The sequence below is a fragment of the Bubalus bubalis genome, chromosome 6 (genome assembly GCF_019923935.1).
Source record: "Bubalus bubalis isolate 160015118507 breed Murrah chromosome 6, NDDB_SH_1, whole genome shotgun sequence".
NCBI classification, from domain to species: Eukaryota; Metazoa; Chordata; class Mammalia; order Artiodactyla; family Bovidae; genus Bubalus; species Bubalus bubalis.
The window spans coordinates 20,020,455-20,042,179 of record NC_059162.1 but is presented as its reverse complement, the minus strand read 5'-3'; the positions used below and the strand labels follow the sequence as shown (position 1 = coordinate 20,042,179).

At 37.2% G+C, this 21,725-nt stretch overlaps 1 protein-coding gene across 2 annotated transcripts in view; it reads right to left on the bottom strand.

The window, feature by feature from the left end:
- ARNT (aryl hydrocarbon receptor nuclear translocator) overlaps window positions 1-21,725 on the bottom strand; it is a 67,309-nt gene that overhangs the window by 7,733 nt on the left and 37,851 nt on the right. For both annotated transcript variants that reach the window (XM_006058124.4, XM_006058125.4), the window contains exons 4-14: window positions 21,515-21,559; window positions 18,802-18,846; window positions 16,449-16,662; window positions 12,890-13,103; window positions 11,584-11,686; window positions 8,669-8,734; window positions 8,157-8,242; window positions 6,764-6,840; window positions 5,938-6,072; window positions 3,282-3,356; window positions 689-840 (exon numbers count right to left, since the gene is read on the bottom strand). In XM_006058124.4, coding sequence (XP_006058186.1) covers window positions 689-840; window positions 3,282-3,356; window positions 5,938-6,072; window positions 6,764-6,840; window positions 8,157-8,242; window positions 8,669-8,734; window positions 11,584-11,686; window positions 12,890-13,103; window positions 16,449-16,662; window positions 18,802-18,846; window positions 21,515-21,559 — 1,212 coding nt within the window. The remainder of the gene's footprint in view (window positions 1-688; window positions 841-3,281; window positions 3,357-5,937; window positions 6,073-6,763; window positions 6,841-8,156; window positions 8,243-8,668; window positions 8,735-11,583; window positions 11,687-12,889; window positions 13,104-16,448; window positions 16,663-18,801; window positions 18,847-21,514; window positions 21,560-21,725) is intronic.

Here is a 21,725-nt window from a genome sequence, read left to right as displayed (position 1 = left end):
ACTGCCCGTTTCTGTAAATAAAAGTTTACTGGAAAACAGCCATCTTTATTCATTTCATTTGTCTAGAACTGTTTTTGTACTACAAGAGCAGAGTTGAGAAGCTGCAATAGAGACTGTATGTCCCACAATGCTGAAATATTTACTATCTGTTCTCTTAGGAAAGTTTGCAGACACCCGTTCTAGAAAAAAAAAAATTTGCCAGACTAGAACAATAAACTGATGTATAAAACAAAATTGAAATACAGTTGACCTTTGAACAATTCAGGGTTAGGGGCACTGACTCTCCAAGTAGTCAAAAATCCGAGTATAACTTATATAGTCAGCCCTCCATATGGGGTTCATGTAGTACTATATTATTTACTACTGAAAAAATTCTGTGTATAAGTGGACCATTGCAGTTCAAACTCATGTTCAAAGGTCAACTGACCAAACTCTTCACATGTCAGAATCTAGTCTCTAAGTTATTGTTTGCTAAAATTCTACTCTACTAGTGTAAATCAACTATATTCCTACAAAAAATTAAAATTTTTTTAATTCTACCTGGATGAACTACCCCAAATTCTAAGCAGTTGGCAGATGCGCAACTAATGGTATTTATTACTACAAAAGTAGAAGGAAGAGGTAGGTAACCAAGCAGACTTGGCCCATGAGAAATTCCAACACTGGAAAAGTTCTTTAAGGTACATACTTCACATTGGTGTTGGTACAGATGATGTACTCAATTTCATCTGAGTAAGGGTTCTGGAAAGTAAAAGAGCTGGTTCTCATCCAGAGCCATTCTCGGTTCTTAGACCGAAACCGGAACATGACAGACAGCACCTGGCCTTTTAACTTCACGACCTGAAAAAGTTTTCATGCTATCAGTTGAAACTCGCAAAAAAATTTTCTTTAGACATGTACAATCCTAGGATTCTTGTGTCACTGTCCTTGAAATAACAATATTTTGCAATGTTACTAACAAAACAACATGGGGAGTGAAACATTATTAAGCGACTAAATAATAAGGAGGTATATTTATCATGTTTCTTTTTAGAGTGCCAAGCTATCTGACCACTTTCACCAATGTCAAACAAGAATAACAATTATTTCCAGGAGAGAAAAGACTATGTTTCCCCACTTCCTTTGGAAAGTCCCTTAAAGATACACTGATCTAGCAAATTTACTAAAAATTTAGAAGTTTAATTACAGTGAACATAGCCTACATGCTGCCCCTCAATCCCAGTTTCTACCACTATGCCTGAGAATTTCTGTTTTCACAGCACACATGAAGGTTTCTATAAATAAAACCAAAATGGCTTTAGTTTTATTTTGCTTTTTAAAAGAAAGTAATTTTTTAATTATTTTCATTTCTGATCTCACAGAATAGAAAATAATCTTTTGAATCCTCCTCCTTTATAATAAAAATATTAGAAGCTAATATTTGTTTTGTATTTACTATATGCCAAGCCCTAGGCTATGTGTTTTTTCTTTTTTTAAGAACAAATTTACTTAACATCTAAAAAAATGTGATATGAACAACTGTTAAGTAATCTTTAACACTTTCATGTGCTCACTGAATAATACATACACAATGAATATTACATTTGTATACAAATCAAGTACTGGATTTGAAACCTGATTATGGCTGTACGTATCTACACCAACAGATTATAAGTTCAGTACTTCAAAATACCTACACTCTAAATTGCTTTTTAACCAAAAGTTAAGTGATAACATTTGTGTTTAAGTTGACAGAATAGTGGCAGTTACTGCTGATATTACAGTTTAAGAAATAATTATAACAGAAAATGGGATATATTTCACTTAACAATAATAAAATGGTACATTTTAAATACATAAATAAAACTTTAAAAAATCAAATGTGAAACAAAGTACAGCAAGAACCAAAATGGGAAGAAAACAAGGAAAACAAGTTTCATTAGAAATAGTAACTAAATTTATGTACTGAGAAGCAAAAAGAAATATAAATCCATCTAGACTTAAGAAATATCAAAATCTAGAAATCAGCAACTATTAAGCACCAACTAGTCTGCACAGTAAAAAGTACCTTTGCTTAGTACTCTAGTATCACAGCAGCAACTGATGTCAGAATAAAAACCTTGAGATCGCAGTGTGTCTGAATCACCCATTGCTTTGGAATAAAACACTTTTCTACAAGTGATAAAATGGTAGGAACTCTGTGGCCAAATGTGTCAGAATTATGAATTTCATAGATTTAAAATATACTGTACAATATCTTCTCACACTGCCAGAAGTCCATGTCCTTAGCTTTGAACAGTTTTAACAGAAGTCAGAATAGCTTTTCTAAGACTGCACATATAAGGCAATGTGATCCTTTTGCATGGATAAAAAATGCATGGATAAAAGTGATGCTGAAAAATCAGAAGACACTTTTTACTGCCATTGTCTGATTTCCTCTAGAAGTTGGGCTATGTGTTTTAAATGCTTTATCTTATTTGCCTACTGTATCAGTAAAAATACTATGCTGTGCTGTGCTTAGTCGCATCCGACTCTTTGCAACCTCATGGACTACAGCCCGCCAGGCACCTGTCTATGGGAATTCTCCAGGCAAGAATACTAGAGTGGGTTGCCATGCCCTCTTCCAGGGGACAAACCCAGGTCTCCCGCATTGCAGGTGGATTCTTTAATGACTGAACCACAAAGGAAGCCCAAGAATACTGGAGTGAGTAGTTTATCCCTTCTCCAGGGGATCTTTCTGACCCAGGAATCGAACTGAGGTCTCCTGCATTGCAGGTGGATTCTTTACCTGCTGAGCTACCAGGGAAACCCAGTAAAAACACTAGTGGGGCTTAAAGAGGGAAATTAACCCATCTAATATAAAGTAAGAGTACATCTAAAGCCAAGTCTGTCCTGAAATTAGAATTCACCAGATGTTTTCAGAATCTAGGGCCTAAAAAGTACAATTAAGAGTTAGCTTACAATTAAGAGTTAACTCTTACTTATCTATAGAAGAACTGTGAAATGAATTATTCAACTACTACCCACTGTTCAATTAAGTGCAGAATATTTTAAATACTTTAAAGATGGCCACTTTAATGTTGAGTAGCCAAAGCCAATGTACCTTGAACATTACATTATCCATAATTTCCAAGTACTGGTCCTTTCTGTTTCTTAAAAATACAAGTTAAGTATTAGTGTAAAACTGCAAGGCCTGCCATACTGCTCGATTAATCAGTACTCAATAAATATTTGTTGGATGAATGTAATAATATATATTAGACAAAAATATTATTCCAATTCAAACCAGGAAAAAAAGCTACCTGTTGGAAGCTGTCTCTTAGAAGCTGCTGGTCTTCAGGATGACAGAATTCTACAATATTCTTTCCTAAGAGTTCCTAAAAGAGGAAAAGAAAAGTAAGATCAACACTTTTATAATCACTTAACTTCCCTGGCCCACTAGGAGAGGAACTGGATTTAATTTCTCTTGCTTTTATCCTAGGATTATAGATTAGAGGGGAAAAAAACACACAAAAAAATGGAATCTGCTAAATAACTGACCTCTAGAGCAATTTTCTTTTTCAGGATATTGCACATTTATTTTAACTATACTTTTTACAGATTTGAGGTATAATTTACACTCATTCCAAGTGAATTTTATAATTTTAATTTAATGATCTATAATAAATTTATATAGTTATATAACCATTATCCCCAATTCAGTTTTAGAACATGTCCACTGCCCCTAAAATTTCCTTTCTGCCAGTCTGAGGTCAATCCCTGTGCCATCCACTGATCTGCTTTCTGCTTCTTTAGTTTAGCTTCTCTGTACAAATGAAATCATAGAACAGGCAGTCTTTTGGGTTTGGCTTCTTTCATTTAACCTAATATTTTAATGAAGTTCATCAGTGTTGTTCCAAGTATCAATAGTATATCCTTTTTATTGCTTATAAGTATTCTCACATGGATATATCACAGTGTGTACCCATTCATTAGTTAAAGGACATTTAGGCTGTTTTCACTTTTTGGCTATTATAAATAAAACAGTCATGAACATCTGTGTATAAGACTTTCTGTGAACATATGCTTTCTTTCTCTTGGGTAAATACTTAGGAGTGGACCTGCTAATTTGTAGGGTAAGTGTGTGTTTAACTTTTTAAGAAACTGCTAAAATGTTTTTCCAAAGTAGTTTACCATTTTACTTACCTACCAACAATGTATGAAGGTTCTGTTTCTCCATGGTCTTGCCAATATTTTTTGATTATACCCTTTCTAATGGGATACAATGGAATCTCATTGTGATTTTAATGTGTATTTTCCTAATGACGAGCAACTTTTTATGTGCTATTCATATTTCTTCTTTGATGAAATGTCTATTCAAATCTTGTGCTCTTTTTTTTACCGGCTGGTTATCTTAATGAGCTTTAAGAGTTCTTCATATATTTTGGATACAAGTCTTTTTTCAGATAAATGATTTATAAATATTTTCTCCCAATTTGTAGCTAGTCTTTTCATTTTCTTAATGATATCCTTTTAGGAGGGCAAATTTTAACTTTTATGAAACCCAACTTATCAAATTTATTTTGTGAACCACGTTTTTAGTGTCATAAAAAAAAATCTTTGTCTAGGGAATTCCCTGGCAGTCTGGTGGGTAGGACTTGGTGTTTTCACTGCCATGGCCCAGGTTCAATTCTTGGTGGGGAGCACTAAGGTCCAACAGGCTGCACAGTGCAACAACAACAAAAAAGTCTTTGCCTAACCCAAGATCACAAAGATTTTCTCCTATTTTCTTCCAGAAGTTTTATAACTTTGGTTCTTACACCTTTACATCTTGGAGTTGATTTCTGTGTATGCTATGAAGTAACAGTCTAAGTTCTTTTTGTTTTATTCTGTTTTGCATGTGAATATCCAATTGTCCCATCCCCATCTACTGGAAAAGCTTCTTTTCTCCTTGAATTATCTTGATATCTTTGTTGAAAATTAGCTGATCAGTTGACCATAAATGTGAGAATAGACTCCATTCTGATCTACTGATCTAATCCCTACACCAACACCACACTGTCTTGGTAACAACAGTTTTACAACAGGTGCTGCATTAGGAAGTGTAAATGACTTTGTTCTTCTTTTTCAAGATCTCTTTTTCACCAGCTTCTTTACACAGCCACAGCCACAAGTCCCTCCTGGTGACTAGAATTTTGAAGTTTATATAACGACCTATTTCTCAATTCAGATATAGTTATATCTGGTCTGCAGAATGAGATATCTAAATAAATCATAATAACTAGTTCTAAAGTTACAGGAGATCCAACCAGTCCATTCTGAAGGAGATCAGCCCTGGGATTTCTTTGGAAGGAATGATGCTAAAGCTGAAACTCCAGTACTTTGGCCACCTCATGTGAAGAGTTGACTCACTGGAAAAGACTCTGATGCTGGGAGGGATTGGGGGCAGGAGGAGAAGGGGACGACAGAGGATGAGATGGCTGGATGGCATCACTGACTCGATGGACGTGAGTCTGAGTGAACTCCGGGAGTTGGTGATGGACAGGGAGGCCTGGCATGCTGCGATTCATGGGGTCACAAAGAGTCGGACATGACTGAGCGACTGATCTGATGTGATCTGAAAGTTACATATTTAATGGGTTACTATGCACCTAGATTGATTATATGAATTATCTAAAGGTGGCCATATCATTATAGCTAAAGTGCATCATTATCTGTATTAATATCATTAATAACAAAGAAATACATATTCATACCTGCTGCTCCCACTTCACAAGTCGTATTTTTCTAGCTCAGATGCTAACCTTGGTAGGAAGTTGAGATTATACTTAGCTATCAATAGAATAGGGTCATCTCATTTTCTGAGCTGGGGCTGCTATGTTTTGACTATCTCAGGAATTACATGAATGAATAATCTTAGCACATCCAAGGGAAAACAGAGGCCTAAATATCAGTGGTGTAACTACTCCAGCTCCTCACCTGTGGCTGGTAGCCAACAGTAGCCACACAGCGATGATCCACAAAAGTGAAGATTCCCTCAATATTGTGTCGAGAGATGAACTCTGTTGGTTGACAAACATTACTCATGTCTGTACAATTGGGAGAACTAGTTACCTGAAAGTAAAGAGATAAAAATGGGATAAAATTTGAGATAAAAATGAGATAAAGAGGGACACTATTCTTTACAGATGTACTTTCCATCAGGTTCCCAATTTTAGGATTCTGAACTGTCACAACTTATCCAGAAAGGAGAAAACGATAATCAGATAGGGCATGAGGCCTAGCTCCACTCCCATACATGTACTCTTCACTAACTGTGAAGAAAGATAAAAATTCATTCAACCCCAAACCCACCTACTTTCATTTAGCTAAGTTGTATTCATTATTCATATTGGAAAATTATTCTCCCAAGTAATCAAAAAACATCTGTTTTTGTAAGGAGAATCAAAATAATTCCACTTCCCTACTGTCAGTCATGAAATGAAAAATGAGAAGAACTCTCTTATATTGTATAGGAGCAAAAGAAATTAGTTGGAAATAGAAAATTTAGCACTGCAAAGCTAAAAGTATGAAAGAGAAAAAGACTTCTCTCTCTAAAAGATCTTTCACTGTCTTCAGTTTCTGCTAAATCTAACAGAAGCAATGTTAAGTGTGAATGCCATATTCCTCCAAATATTTGGAGATTTTCAGAATGCTTCATTTGTATTCAGAGAGTAAAAGAAAAAAATAACATGAACACATCCTGAAGATTTTCTCCCACTGAAAGGGGGTGATATATTAACCGATGCAGAAAATTCATACTTGCCTGCAGTCTGCCAATGGCCACTAGGCAAAACTTGCTCCCCTGGCCAGCTTCTGGGTCATCATCTGGAAGTGAGACACCTTCAAGAAGTTGAAGTTAGAAGGTTTAACATGTATCTCAAACACAATTGCCTTCAAAAATTAGATGTGTAAAGATTTAAAACACACACAGATATGATGAAACTAGGTATAAAACAACAAAGAGTGCTAAAAGATAAGAATAAAGGTAAATAACCAAAAGAACTTACCATATATATCAGGTACTGTTTTAAGTATTTTTATATATGTTAATTCATGTATTATACTCACATTAACTATAAAAAATTACAGAGCACAGGTCCTACACAAAATATTCCAAAAGATTAAGATGGCCAAACCAAATACATATGAAGACATTGTATTTGGTCACTCTGTGACCATATCATCGTTAAGAGAATAAATGTCTTGCCTAACCTGTGACTTTCAAATTAAGCAAACAACCAAAAATGAAATTAAACCAAACACCAACAGTTATCTTCTTTGGAAACGAGAGAAGCCAGGACTTTAATGTTTTATGTGGAAAGGGAAGACGGTTGCATTTTCCCGCTGCTCTTTGCATATTTATCTTCTTTTTACCAAGAAAAATAGTATTTCTTTGAAAGCTACATAGACATATAAAAGACCATATATATTGCAAATGTATCGTTTATACAGTATATAATCTAAAAAGTTCAAACATCATTACAACTTAAAATTAATTTATCTTAATTACATTTAACTACCATTTTGGGGGTGCCTACCATATGCCAGGCACTAGGCTAAGTTCTTTTCCTACATTAAACCTAATCCTCATAATAACTTTCTATGGGTTACATTATCTCCAGATTATAGATGAGGAAATTGAGGGTTTTTTAAGTCAAGTAACTTCCTAAGATACACCTCTAGTAAATAACATCAGAAACAAACCTAGGTTTTTACAAATTCAAAGTTTAACCTCTTACCAAAATACACTACCTTGCCTCTCTTAGCTGCTATCCCTCTAGAACCCCCCAATTTCCAGTCATACCTATCTAGCAGGGAGGTAATAAAGTTGCTAAGATTTGGAAATTCTGACCAGCCAGGTTAAAAAGCTGATCCTTGTACCCCAACCACTTTTCTCACATTCCCTTTTGACCTTTAGTTCCAGTAAAAGACACAGCCAATACTGAGTCATTTTCAAGTATGAGAAATCCATCTCCCTAACTGGAATAGAAAATCCATAATGGAAGAAGAGAGTCCACTTTTTCTCTCCTATCTTCTTACAGTTTGTACCAAAGCACATTTCATATGCAACAGGTATATGATAAATGTTAGCTAACTTTCTTGGACTCTGAGGAACTAGCTGCACCCAGAAAGAAATCACTATTCAACTTTCCTACCTGCTGGGGGCCAGGCCTTGATATAGCCTGTGCAGTGGACCACCACGAAATGAGGTTCCCCATCCTTCGCAGAGCCAAGTCCATTCCTAGAAAAATTACAGGTGTGAGGAAAAAACTTTACTCAGTATCATTTAAAAAGCAATGCTGGCTTAGTACCTTTAACTTTAGGCTATTGGGTGTTTAAATAACAGGATGAATATACTTGGACCTTTCCCACCCAAAAGTGACCACCATATTGTTTACCTTTGCCAAAGTAAAGCAACTGAAAGGTACTGCAGCAGGAAGAAAGCAGGTAAAGTGGGAGTGTAACTTCCTTAAACAGGATGAGCAAAAGATGCTTTAGAAGTTCAGGAAAAATAAAAATGTAACTGAGAAGTGAGGGATGAGGGTAAGGGCTGCTGAAGGAAGTACTATAGTAAGACAGTTGAAAATGTGATGATCTCTACAGGTACTTGACCATCCCTTTGTGTGTTTTTTTTTTTTTTTTTTTTTTTTACTGCTTAAGATCTCACCTGCATCTGTTTCTCACAAAGCTCAGCCTATTCATGGAGACTGAATCCACAGAGCTATTGCCACACCTGTTTCAATAAACAGAGAGGTTAAAAGCAATTAAGATGCACTATCATTCACACAACTCGACAAAAAAAAAAAAAAAACCCAATCGAAAAATGGGCAGATCTAAAGAGACATCTCTTCAAAGAAGAAATACAGATGGCCAACAGGTATGTGAAAAGTGGCTCAATATTGCTAATTAATAGAGAAATGCAAATCAAAACTATAATGAGGTACCACCTCAAACTGGTCAGAATGGCCATAATTAAAAAGTCTACAAATAAATGCTGGAGAGGATGTGGAGAAAGGGGAACCCCCCTCCACTGATGGGAGGAATTCAAGTTGATGTAGCCACTGTGGAAAACAGTATGGAGGTTCCTCAGAATACTAAAAACAGAATTACCATATGATCCAGCAAAATTGTAATTAAAAAAGATAAATGTATTCCTATGTTCATAGCAGCACTACTCACAATAGCCAAGACATGGGAGCAACCTAAATGTCCATCTACAGATGAGTGGGTAAACAAGATGTGGTACATATATAAAATGGAATACTGTTCAGCCAAAAAAAAAGAATCCCATCTGCAGCAACATGGATGAATCTAGATATTATCATACCAAGTGAAGTAAGAAAAAGAAAGGCAAATAACATATGATATCACTTCTATGTGGAATCTAAAATAGGATCCAAGTGACCTATCTATGAAACAGAATCAGGGAAACAGAGAGTAGACAGCGGGCTGCAAGGGGGGCAAAGGTGGGAGAGGTTTGGATTGGGAGTCTGAGATAAGCTGATGCAAACTGGAATATATAGAATGGATAAACAAAAGGTCCTACTGAATGACACAGGGAACTATATTCAATATTCTGTGATAAACCATAATGGAAAAGAATATGAAAAAGAATGTATACATAAATATATATATAGCTGAGTCCCTTTGCTGTTCAGCAGTAATTACTACAATACTGTAATTCAACCATGTTTCAATAAAAAAATAAATTAAGGAAAAAAAGCTGTACTATCAAAGAAGTTTTCATCATTTAACAGCCAGATAATAGGCTCTGGATACAACTTGACACAGAAAATTGGCAACAATGCTCCTAACAATGAAAGATAAAGAAGTCAGGTTTGGTATTTCTAAAACTTGTTAACTGTCTCAGAGTTTTTAAGTCAAAATGTTCTATATGCTCTACAAATGGAGATATTCTCTACATCAGGAGTTAGTACACTTTTTCTGTAAATAACCAGACAGTAAATATTTTCAGCTCTGTGGGCCAAACAATTTGTTACAACTAGTCGACTCTGCTATTAACAGTATGAAAGCAGCCAGACAGTATGTCAATAAATGGGCATGGCTATGTTCCAATAAAGCTTTATTTACAAAGAGAGTTGCAGTTTGTAGACTCCAGCACTATGCTGCAACAAAATCTATTTGCTGTATTTTGTTATTATCTAGGACTTGCCAGATGGCATGAGTGGTAAAGAACCTGCCTACTAATGCAGGAGACTTAAAGAGATGCTGGTCCGATCTCTGGGTTCAGAAGACCCCTGGAGGAGAGGCGCCTGGAGGGCTACAGTCCATAGGATCATAGAGTCAGACACGACTAAAGTGACTTAGCACGCACACAATCACGTTATTATTTACCTTGCTCCTCCGTATGTCATTGCAATAGCCATGTCCACATATTGGGACACTCTCTCCCATTCTCACTACTTTCTTTAATAATAAATAAAACATACACAGAATTTTATGAGTCATGCACTATTCTAAGCATCTTTTAAAAATTTATTTATTTTGGTGTGCTGGGTCTTCATTGCTACACGTGGGCTTTTTCTCTAGTTGCAGCAAGTGGGCTTTTCATTACAGCGGCTTCTCTTGTTGAGGAGCATGGGTTCTAGGCAGTAGTTGTGGCACGAAGGCTTAGTTACTCTGAGGCCTGTGGGATCTTCCCAGACCGGGGATCGAACCTGTGTCCCCTGCACTGGCAGGTGGATTCTTAACCACTGGACCACCAGAGAAGTCCTAAGCATCTTTATATATATTTATTCATCTAATCTTCATAACAACTTTATGAGGCTGATATAACTCCCAATATTAGGTGAAGAAGTAAAAACACAAGGCAGTCATTTAATCCATTCAAGGTCAGAAGATAAGTGATAAATCCAGTAGTCTGGGTCTAGAAGCTACTCCAAATAACTAAGCCAAATAATATTGAATTTTGTAACACCCCCAGGAAACCTTTCTTAATGTCCTATTCATCACTTCTAATAAGCATCCTCTCAACAGTCAATTTCCATTACACAATCTGAATTTATTTTGTGACACGAAGAGATGTTTTCTCTACCTGTGATGAAAACTACCACCATCCTTTCTTCAGAATCCTAAAATGTACAGTATATAATTTATAAATGTTAAATATTAAGTGAAAGGAATCAGAAAGTCTACTGAAGGGAAGAGAGGGGGGAAGAAGTAGCCTGAGTACATGGAAGTTGTCTTGGAATACACCAGGAAAAAAATATAGACACTGGCATCCAACTAGTATGGATTAAAATAAAATCCTGAATCAAACATGGGAAGTCAATTTCTTTGTGTTTTTTTTTTTTAAATCAGCAAAATAGTAACCTTGAATTCTACTCTACGGGGCAGTTGTGGAAAATGAGATGACACGTAAAGCACCTACCTATAAGAAGAGTTCAGGAAATCCTAGTTTGCTTATCACGTTATTTTGTGTTATGACTCAATAGGGTCTTGAGAGTTAAATTTAATCTACCTGGAGCTTAGACTTAAAAGTTTAACTCCTCTGACCAGAAATTAAACTCTCAGCTCTGAATTCTTCCTATGACAAGTCACAATCCTCATCCTGACACTCACCTCATACGGCAAATAAATGATCTCCTTGAGCCCATACACATCCTCATGGAAGACTGCTGACCTTCCTTTTTCACTGTTCCAGTCTTCAGATCCAGGATACGCCCTGTAAAGGATGTGAAGGAGAGTCTGGAGTACTTTCTTGTGTGCAGGGAAGAGGGGGAGAGATACTGGAGGCAAAGCTAAGTAAATAGCCTATCCACACTCTTCAATCTCCTTGCTTATAACAGAATAAGCCAAGTATGAGATGGATTTTTTCCAAGTCTAAAACACCTCGATTCCCATCAATGAATCTTACGCTTTAGTTCAAAGGCAGCACTGGAAATAACTTTGTGCAAGGGAGGACAGGAGCAGAAGTAGGTAGAGCTGGCAAACAAGAGCAAGGTTATATTCTTGGGACTGATTATTTTTATACACATGCATGCATGTACGTGCGCACACACACACACACACACACACACACACACACAGAGTGAATGTCATTGGTTTAAAAACAAATAATTTTATATGCTATAGAAAAACGCATCTGTCTCATGCTAAAATTGTCCCTCCTACATTATATAGAAACCAAATGGGAACGTTTGAGAAGAACTAGAAAAATGAAATCCATAAAAACATAAAAGAAGGGAAAGCTAAATACCAACATTAATATGACCATAACGGATTTGATTTCAATTACCAGCTTTAATCTGCTTCCACATTAAAATTTTTTCCAGATTGCTTAGGAGCAGATGTGACTTATTTCCTTCAGCCAAACTCTGGCAAAAGGACTGAATAACATTAAACAGAGGCAGCTGGGAGGGGGGGGACAAAAACAAGACAGAAAAATAGTGCAGATACAAATAAACAAAAAACACCTGATATACTGAACGATAACCATTCCCCTCTAAAATAAAAATCTATCATCACAGAACCAAGTACAAAGTCAAAGCCAAGCACAACTTGGTAGAAAAAATACCCAGTAATTACCCATACAAATGAGACATAAACATGGGTAATTTAATTCTTTTAAAATGACAAGGAACGTGGTGGTATTGTAGGTTTGGCCTTTATGGTGTATTTACACTAATATTAAGATTAAAGTAAACTTTTATATAAACACTGTCACTAATGAAACACTTTCTAGGGATGAGTTACAAAATGTATTACTTGCATGTGGATAAAAAGAACAGATTATATTCATGAAAGAAGAAAATTCTAAAAGTTTTGCCAGATACAATGAGAAAATTTAAGCGTCAAAATACCTCTTCTATCTCAGAAAAAATGAAGAAAGGACTTGCTATTCATTTCCCATCTATGTAACTCATACCTGTCAGCGCATTTTCTGAAGTGGAAAGCTGCTCACGAAGTTTGTCCACATCATCTGGGTGCACCTGATCATACAGCGTGCTACCAAACCACTCAGACTGTGGTTGGTTCAAAACTGGGGTCACTGAGTCAGAGACGTATACCACCCGGCCTGTCTCACATGAGACAATAAACAGAAAGCCATCTGCTGCCTCCAGGATCAAATGTTTCAGTTCCTGCCCAAGGAAGAGAAATACAAGTTAATACTGAACTCTTTTGAAAAAAACAAATGTTACTATGGAAAGAAGGAAGACCCTTCAGACCATATATATCTTTCCATAAACAACGGTGACCTTCTGTTTGACCCACAGGCACAGCTTTGTACCTTAAATATAATCACCTTCACTGACAAGGTAGCTTCTTCCAACAGGTAGCTCATCAATGTGTCTATGTCACTATCCACCTCCCTCCTCTTTACCTCAGATCTCAAAACAGATAATAAAAATGCTTACCATTAACAAAAATTAAGTTCTTGATCTCACCCTCTCTGGTCTCTTAGGAAGCTCTACAAATATTCATATTCTCTTTCCCCTCAAATCTTAAACATGATCAAGTTTTCTTAATTCTATACAAAACTTCCCTCAACTCTGCCCAACTCATCTTCCAGGGCCAAGCTTAAATTAAGAGTAATGTTATACTCACCGGCTCTACTGTCTTACTTTTCATGTATTTCTCAGCCCATCTGCAATCTTCACTCTCAACCACTACATCTTTTTTCAGCAGGTTACTATTAATCATGTATTCCTAACTGCCAACTCAAGTGCTCTTTCCCGAGTCTGGACACAATGTCACTACAGATCTGACAGTGTTGTTCATTCTATCCTTTAAAATTTATTTCTGCCTAGCTTCTATGACACCATTCTCGAACTTTTACTTCCTTTTCAAATGTCTGTTGTCTGCTTCAAGCTCCTTTTCCTCTGTTCAAGTGCGGGCATTTCCAACATTCTATGTTAAGTTCTCTCCTCTATTTATTCCATACTCTCTCTCAGAGAAATCATATCCACTTCTCCACTACGAAATGATACCCAAGTCTACATTTCTAGACTTGCCTAAAATCTACTAAGCATCTCCAAATAGACATTCTATCAGCAATTCAATTTCAACATCTCGAAACCCAGCATTATTTCCCTCTTCAAAAACTATCCTCTGTGCTCTTCCAGCACTCTCTTTCTTGATTAACAATATCCCCTTCCTCTCAGGGTATAGGTCTAAAAAATCTAACTAATCTCTCACACTCCAGTGATAACCCAGCTTATCAATTCTATTTTTGAATGCAATGTCACTGTCTTAGTTATCTCATGCCAAGACTAATGGTCTCCCTGCTTTCACTCTTTTCAGTCCATCCTCAAAATGCTACCACATTTCTTATAGCTACCCATTGCCTAAAAATTAAAATCTAAGTTATTTAACATAACACTTAAATATTCCTTCATCAGGTACCATCCTATCTTCCCATTATCATCTCCCAGGGCATGGTAAACTGATTTTCCTTGAATAACCTGATTATTCTCACAGGGCTTTTAATCAAGCTATTTCCAATATTTACAACACTATTCCCCTATTCTTCGTTTTCCATATTTACATTTCTACAAGACTTATTATGGCACCTCTGATATGGATTGGATTCTGTGTTTGTATCATGATTTATTTATTTACACATGTTTTTTACCTGTGACTACCTCTTACCACGGAGAAGGCAATGGCACCCCACTCCAGTACTCCTGCCTGGAAAATCCCATGGATAGAGGAGCCTGGAAGGCTGCAGTCCATGGGGTCGCTGAGGATCAGACACGACTGAGCGACTTTACTTTCACTTTTCACTTTCATGCATTGGAGAAGGAAATGGCAACCCACTCCAGTGTTCTTGCCTGGAGAATCCCAGGGATGGGGGAGCCTGGTGGGCTGCCGTCTATGGGGTCGCACAGAGTCGGACACAACTGAAGCGACTTAGCAGCAGCAGCAACCTCTTACCATTCTTTACATTTCTAACAGCACAAAGTACCTGGTTAGCTCACAAAAAGTGCCTAACTGGAAACTGTTGAATCAATATCTATATGTATTCTGTTAGTACCAACTGATTAGCTATTTCAATGTACATATATATATAATCTGTGCTATATGTGCTTTCATATAGACCATCCTATTTGGAAAAATTTTACTGCTTTCTTCCAAACCACATTCCTTCCTTCCTTCTGATCCTCTGAATAAAAGGATGGCTGCTGCTGCTGCTGCTAAGTCGCTTCAGTCGTGTCCGACTCTGTGCGACCCCAGAGACGGCAGCCCACCAGGCTCCCCCGTCCCTGGGATTCTCCAGGCAAGAACACTGGAGTGGGTTGCCATTTCCCTCTCCAATGCATGCAAGTGAAAAGTGAAAGTGAAGCCTCTCAGTCATGTCCGAGTCTTCGAGACCCCATGGACTGCAGCCCACCAGGCTCCTCTGTCCATGGGATTTTCCAGGCAAGAGTACTGGAAAAAGGATGGCATTACAGGTCAATTTTTTCTTCCTTGTACTTCCTGTATTTTCTGAATTTTTCTGCAATAAATAAGTGATACTTTTAACAATCAAAACAGAACATGGCTACCTTATACTCTTTGAAGTCTCTGCTGACTGTTCTCACTCAGGCCTAGCCACTCTATTTACTTTAGCCATCCAGCTAGTACATATGTATTTGTGTGTGTCTGTGTGCTCAGTCTATCAGTTGTGTCAGACTCTTTGCAACCCTATGAACTGTAGCCTGCCAGCTCCTCTGTTCATGGGACTTCCCAGGCAAAAATACTAGAGAAGGTTACCATTTCTCCTCCAGGGGATCTTCCCGACCCAGGGAGGGAACCCATGTCTTCTGCATTGCAGGCGGATTCTTTACCGCTGAGCCATGGGGGAAGCCAACACATATATTTAATCCTATATAAATTGTTAATAAGTTCTTTAAAGGCATTTCTTCCCATACTCATTTTTCACTTATGTGTGTATCCTGCTACTCACATATTCATATTCAAACTGAGTTTCTGAAAAGCTGGAAATGTTTCTACCTTCTATTTCTCTCATAGTGCATCGAATGTAACAGAGCGTATCTCTAAGCAACAACAACTGCCTGTTAGATTCCTTTCATCACTAAAACTGGAAGCTGCTTGAAGAAAAAGAAATATATTACTTTCATCTTCTATAACCCTAAAGCCAAGGAAAAGGACTGGTTCTCCCCAAGATTCCACTGTTCTTCTATCCTGAAGACTGGATTCATGAGTAAAGTTCTAAAATACCTGTAAGCTTGCTAAATAGTTTTCACAATTCTTCTCTACTTCCGTTTCAAAGCTAATAAATGGTATAGTCAGGGATCAAAACTCACTTTCCTATGACCTGAATATTTCCTTCAGAGCTGAATTCCTATCCTTTAAAGAATCTACAGATTCAGCTCTGCTCTGACTCCCAATATAACACACACTTCAGGATTATGGGCATCCATCCCCAAAAGATCAAAACTTTCAAAAAATTCTAGACCCCCTCATGTGTGCTTCCCAGAGACCTGATCAGTGAGGAAAGACGGCTTGTAGGTGCCGTCGGTGGATGTGTTGCCAGTTCCTCTCAAGGACTTCATGTGAGAAACTGCCATGCGTAAGATGGTTAGCTTGTCTGGTTTCCGAGCCAGGGCGCTACAGGTGGGTACCATGTCTGACAGTTCTGTTATGTAGGCTGTCATCTTGTTCCGTCGTCGCCGTTCAATCTCACTGTGGTTTTCCCTGCATGGAGAGAGAGAGGAGAAGCCCCATCCAGGTGGTCATACCTGGCCACTTGGGAGCAGAGAGAGTGATATGGATACCAAGTGAGCTGCTGAAGAAATGCGGTACTTAGATTTAGTAGTGCTTAAGTCTCTGATGTTAAAGTCTGCCAAGCTTCTCATGCAGAGCAAGCATGGAATAGAAACTAACGAGGTAGACAAGAGTACAAGCAGATACCAGCAAATCTCTCTAACTCCTGGAAACTTCCCTTCCTGTGTAAATTACCACTCCCTCAGAACAAAAAGTGTCTTAAAAAATGTTGATTTTATTCACTTAGGTTCCTCAGCTTGGCTGATTTCTTATTTACCAATTCAACTTTTTAAAGGCTGAAAACATAAAATGACCAATTTTTTCCAACAGAAGTATGCTGCTCAACAGTTGATACGAGAATTGATTAGTATAGACTCCCTTGGTCTATAAAATATTGTTTGTTCTAAGTATCTCTCTTATTCTCAACACTAGGAGGCAGAATTGGAAGTTCTACTTGTCCCCCTAATGGACAAGGCCCTAGCTTCTCTATCTGGGTGTGGTGCCAGTACACTGAGCTCAAGAGATTTATAAGATGCCATTTACTAGAAGTCCCTTATGATGCCCAATTTGAGACAAAGTGAACTGGAGAACAGGATGCTTAAGAACAGACAATCTGGATCTCACCAGGGAGAGCAGAACACATCTCCAATACTGACTTTCTCAAAATCAGGGTAACTGCTACTGCTAAGTCACTTCAGTTGTGTCTGACTCTGTGCGACCCCATAGACGGCAGCCCACCAGGCTCCCCCGTCCCTGGGATTCTCCAGGCAAGAACACTGGAGTGGGTTGCCATTTCCTTCTCCAATGCATGAAAGTGAAAAGTGAAGTCACTCAGTAGTGTCCGACTCTTCACGACCCCATGGACTGCAGCCTACCAAGCTCCTCCGTTCATGGGATTTTCCAGGCAAGAGTACTGGAGTGGGTTGCCATTGCCTTCTCCACAATCAGGGTAAAATTACTGCTAAAAGTATAATTCAGTATTTTTCAAATTGGATTTCTGAAAAGCCTAACAGTTCCTCAGTATCTTTCATAGGAATGCTTCAAGGAGAGACTCAAACAACATGCTGCATTCCTATTTCTATTTTGAGCAGCTTTGCTTTATCTTTTTTACGGACTTCTATTACCACTAAAGATTCTATCTGAACAAAAGTTCTCTGCCAAAACAAACAAACAAAAAAGAAAACAATGAATCTAACTTAAATCTCTTTTTTATGATTAGAACAAACTAATGTCCAATAGTTAACTGACTTTTCCAAGGGCGGCCCCCATTCCCAATGAATGCAATGTTCTTCCCACCATACCACACGTTTTCTGAAACGTGAAAGCGTTAGCAGGCATAAGTTAAACTAGCAGCAAAATGAGACTGTGACCCAGCTGAAAGAGGTAACAACAGGTCTCACAGCGTAGGTCCATATTTAGTTACTCTGCCTGAGAAACATAAAATTCTACTCTTAAACATAAAGCAGCCATTTCCTTGTATCTGACAGGTTTCTGACACTGAAATCCAGAAGACTGATCTTTTAAATAGCCACATCAAGGCTGCTAAGCTTTTCTAAGAAACCACAAGATTCACTCACCAAAGCCACACCAGTACTGCTGTGACAAAGTAATCTAGGCTGTGAGTGTACCCAGGAAAATAAGGGTGAGCTTTCTAGAAGGGTGTGGAGTAAATACTGAGGCCTAAAGACTAGGAACTCATTGCAAACACAGATATATTTATTGGCTTTCTGATAAAAGAGCATTTTCCTGCTAAAGTATCGACTGGCACAGCTGCACTGTTTCTAAAAGCTTTTTATTCTGCGAAATTTAGTGTGCTAAGATAAAGATAAAAAGAGAAATCTACAAAACTAATAGCAATTTCTTAAATTCTTAACTTCCCTCAACTCACCCACTTTCTGGTGGGGGAAGCCAAAGTTCCTATTATATACAAACTTCTAAAAATCTTGTCCTCTCTTGACACAGAAAAAGAAAAACATGAAGAGAAAGGGGAAGAAAAGAGCAGAAATAAGAAAAAGGATAGAAAAAGCAGCAGCATCCACTTCATCGTGCTAAAAGATACCATTTTCCTACCTGGCGAGTCTCTCCTTATCCGCAGAGCTCTGCTCATCATCCGACCTAAAAACAGAATTAATGAACTAAGCTAAACGTAAAATAAAAAGAAGGAAGGAAGGGGGTGGGGAGAAGGAAGGAAGAGGGGAAGAAGGGAGGAAGGAAGAAAAGGGGGGGGAAGAAGGAAGGGGAGAAAGGGAGAGGAAAGAGGGAAGAGAAAGGGGGGAAAGGAAGGGAAGAAAATAACAGAAAAAAACAGATGCAGAGAAGAGGGGGAAATGGAAATATATACAAGAACCTTGCCTGTACTCGACAAAACCATCTGTCAGAAAAAAGGAAAAGTAACTTACAGGACAAAGGTCAACATAAAAGCAAGCCCAATATTCATTATAAATGAACATAATCTGAGCACAGAAAGCCAATTATCTCTTTAGAAACCAAGCAGACATACTATCTGAATAAGAATGAAACAAGGGGTACCATTTTCACATACTGCTTCCAATCTGGAAAGAAAGTAATATTCACAAATGCTATTTCTACACTGAAAAATAAAAAAATCAAGCAGTAAATCATGTTAAGGAAGTCAAACAAGTGATCACAAACACAATCTCAATAACACACATACAGCACACATGTGCTCACAGACAAAATAACCAACCAGGTTTCCCTGGAGAATTATATAAATAAAACTAAGAGCTAGGTATCTAGTATAGCCCCTATCAATGATTTGATCTTGAAGTCGTACATTTCTCTTCTGTCGCTTTCCCATTTCTCTGCAATAAAGCCGTAACGTTGCTGGATCCTAGATCAACTCCCTCTTCCCTGGAGGGGGCTACAAAGGATTACCACTAAATTTCTCTGAATAACTGAAATACTATAAAGGTTTGTGGCAAGTTGGTAGTTGGTATTGGTAGTTCAGTTTATCCGTAATCAATTCCATCTTAAATATATACATAAGTATATGTATATAAAGATATTAAGAATAGATTAAGAAAAAATATCTAAGTATGATATATTGACAGGCTGAAAAACCAGCTATTAAAAAATGACAACCACAATGATTTTATCAATACAAAGGGAAATTTCTAGGAAATGGTCAGCAGGGGGGAAAAAAGAGACAAAAAAATAACACAGTAATGACAAGAATCACCTGAAAACTTATGCATATTGACAAGAGAAAGAAAAAAAAGGTGATATTAAGTAAAGTTTCATATTCACTGGGTTATTGTAATTCCTTAACAAACTACAAATATTTTTTCAAAAAGTTGGGAAAATTCACTTCATCTTTTGAAGACACTCCACTGAATCCCAAACAAGAATATTTGAGGTGAACTAGCTTAACAAATCTTAAAGAAATGAGTTCTGGGAATTCCCTGGCAGTCCAGCAGTTAGCATGCCACATGTTCACTGCTGAAGGTACCAGTTCAATCCCTGGTCATGGAACTAAGATCACACAAAGAAATGAGCTCTGTTGTTTGCAAGTTAAATATCTAAAATTACTATTACTACTCCTACCAATACAGATCCATAATCCCTTATTTACTTCAATATTTCCAAATAAAATACAGAATGTATAAATATTCACATTGCGCAAGGCAAATGAAGACTAAAACAGTTCAGGTCATGTTTTCATAGCTTTCTGGAATTTCAGTCAAGAGACTGTGAAACCCATACCACCACTATTATTTGACGGCTTCACTTTCTAATGCAGTTTTTTAAAAACTACTGCCCAAAATCTACTATTAACTTCACATTTGAAAGATGATTCACATCCTAAAGTGTTCGTAAGTATCCACTTCAGATTTGAAGTAACTACAAATTCTTCAGAAACCTTTAAATCTGCTCCTTTTCTATTGCCACTGCCACCACTCTAGCCCAGGCCCTCATGATTTTATCACTGTCTCATTGTTTCCACGGTCTCCCATTTACCTTCTTGACTACAGTGCTTCTCTCTAATGAGTCCTATATAAAGCTACAAGAGAAAAACTCATATGCATTTTATATTAATACATTATCATTTCATTCAAAGCTTATGATGGCATCTCACTGCTTCAGAGTAGTTTAAAACTACTCTGATTGATATTGCTTAGCCCTTGACATCAATGGTTCTCAACGTATGGGCCCCAGACCAGCAGCATCAGCAATGAATAAGTAGTAATTGCTTAGTTAAGCATTGGATTTTGCATGATTCACTTTTCTGATGTGGTTGCAAATTCAATTTTTTAAAAACAAATAATTTACTGCTTAACAATATACAGAATAAATGTTCTAAGAATAAACCAATATCTGAGTTGAGAGGATTTGTTTAATATAAACCAAAGTGTTTTTCATGCTCTAGACAGGTAACTTAAATGTATTTCAATACAAACTGCACTCTTTGTGTAAACTGTTTCTTTGCTGTCATCTTTAAAAGAATAAAATCATCTGTAGAGATTTTGTAGATCCACTTAATACTAAATGCAACCAAGAAATTCGTATTGTTTGTGTTTCTGTGGACACCCAGCAAGTACAATGTATAGCTATTTATCACATATATAAAAACACTGTTTAAGTATACCATTAGTTTGGTGCCATAAGTCTGAAGCCATGTTACCTGACCATAAACAACTGTAATACTAATTTTCACCAGTTGAGACTGGGCAGAGAAATTAACTCTCATTGAGAAAAAATTAAAACTGAGAATTTTTAAATTGCCTGGTCCCACAACAAGGACCAAGATGCTCTACTACATTACCTGGCAAACCGCTCCTTATCATTAGACATCTGATCATCATCACACCTGAAGGAGAAAAAAAAAGATTAATCCAAGGCATTACACTTGTTATATCTATTTCATTCTGAAAGGAGAACCAGAAAGGGGTAAAAATATTCAGCAAAAAAAGCCAACTGAAAAGGCAGCACAAAGCAATAGAGATAATATCATCTCACAGAACTTAAAAATCCAT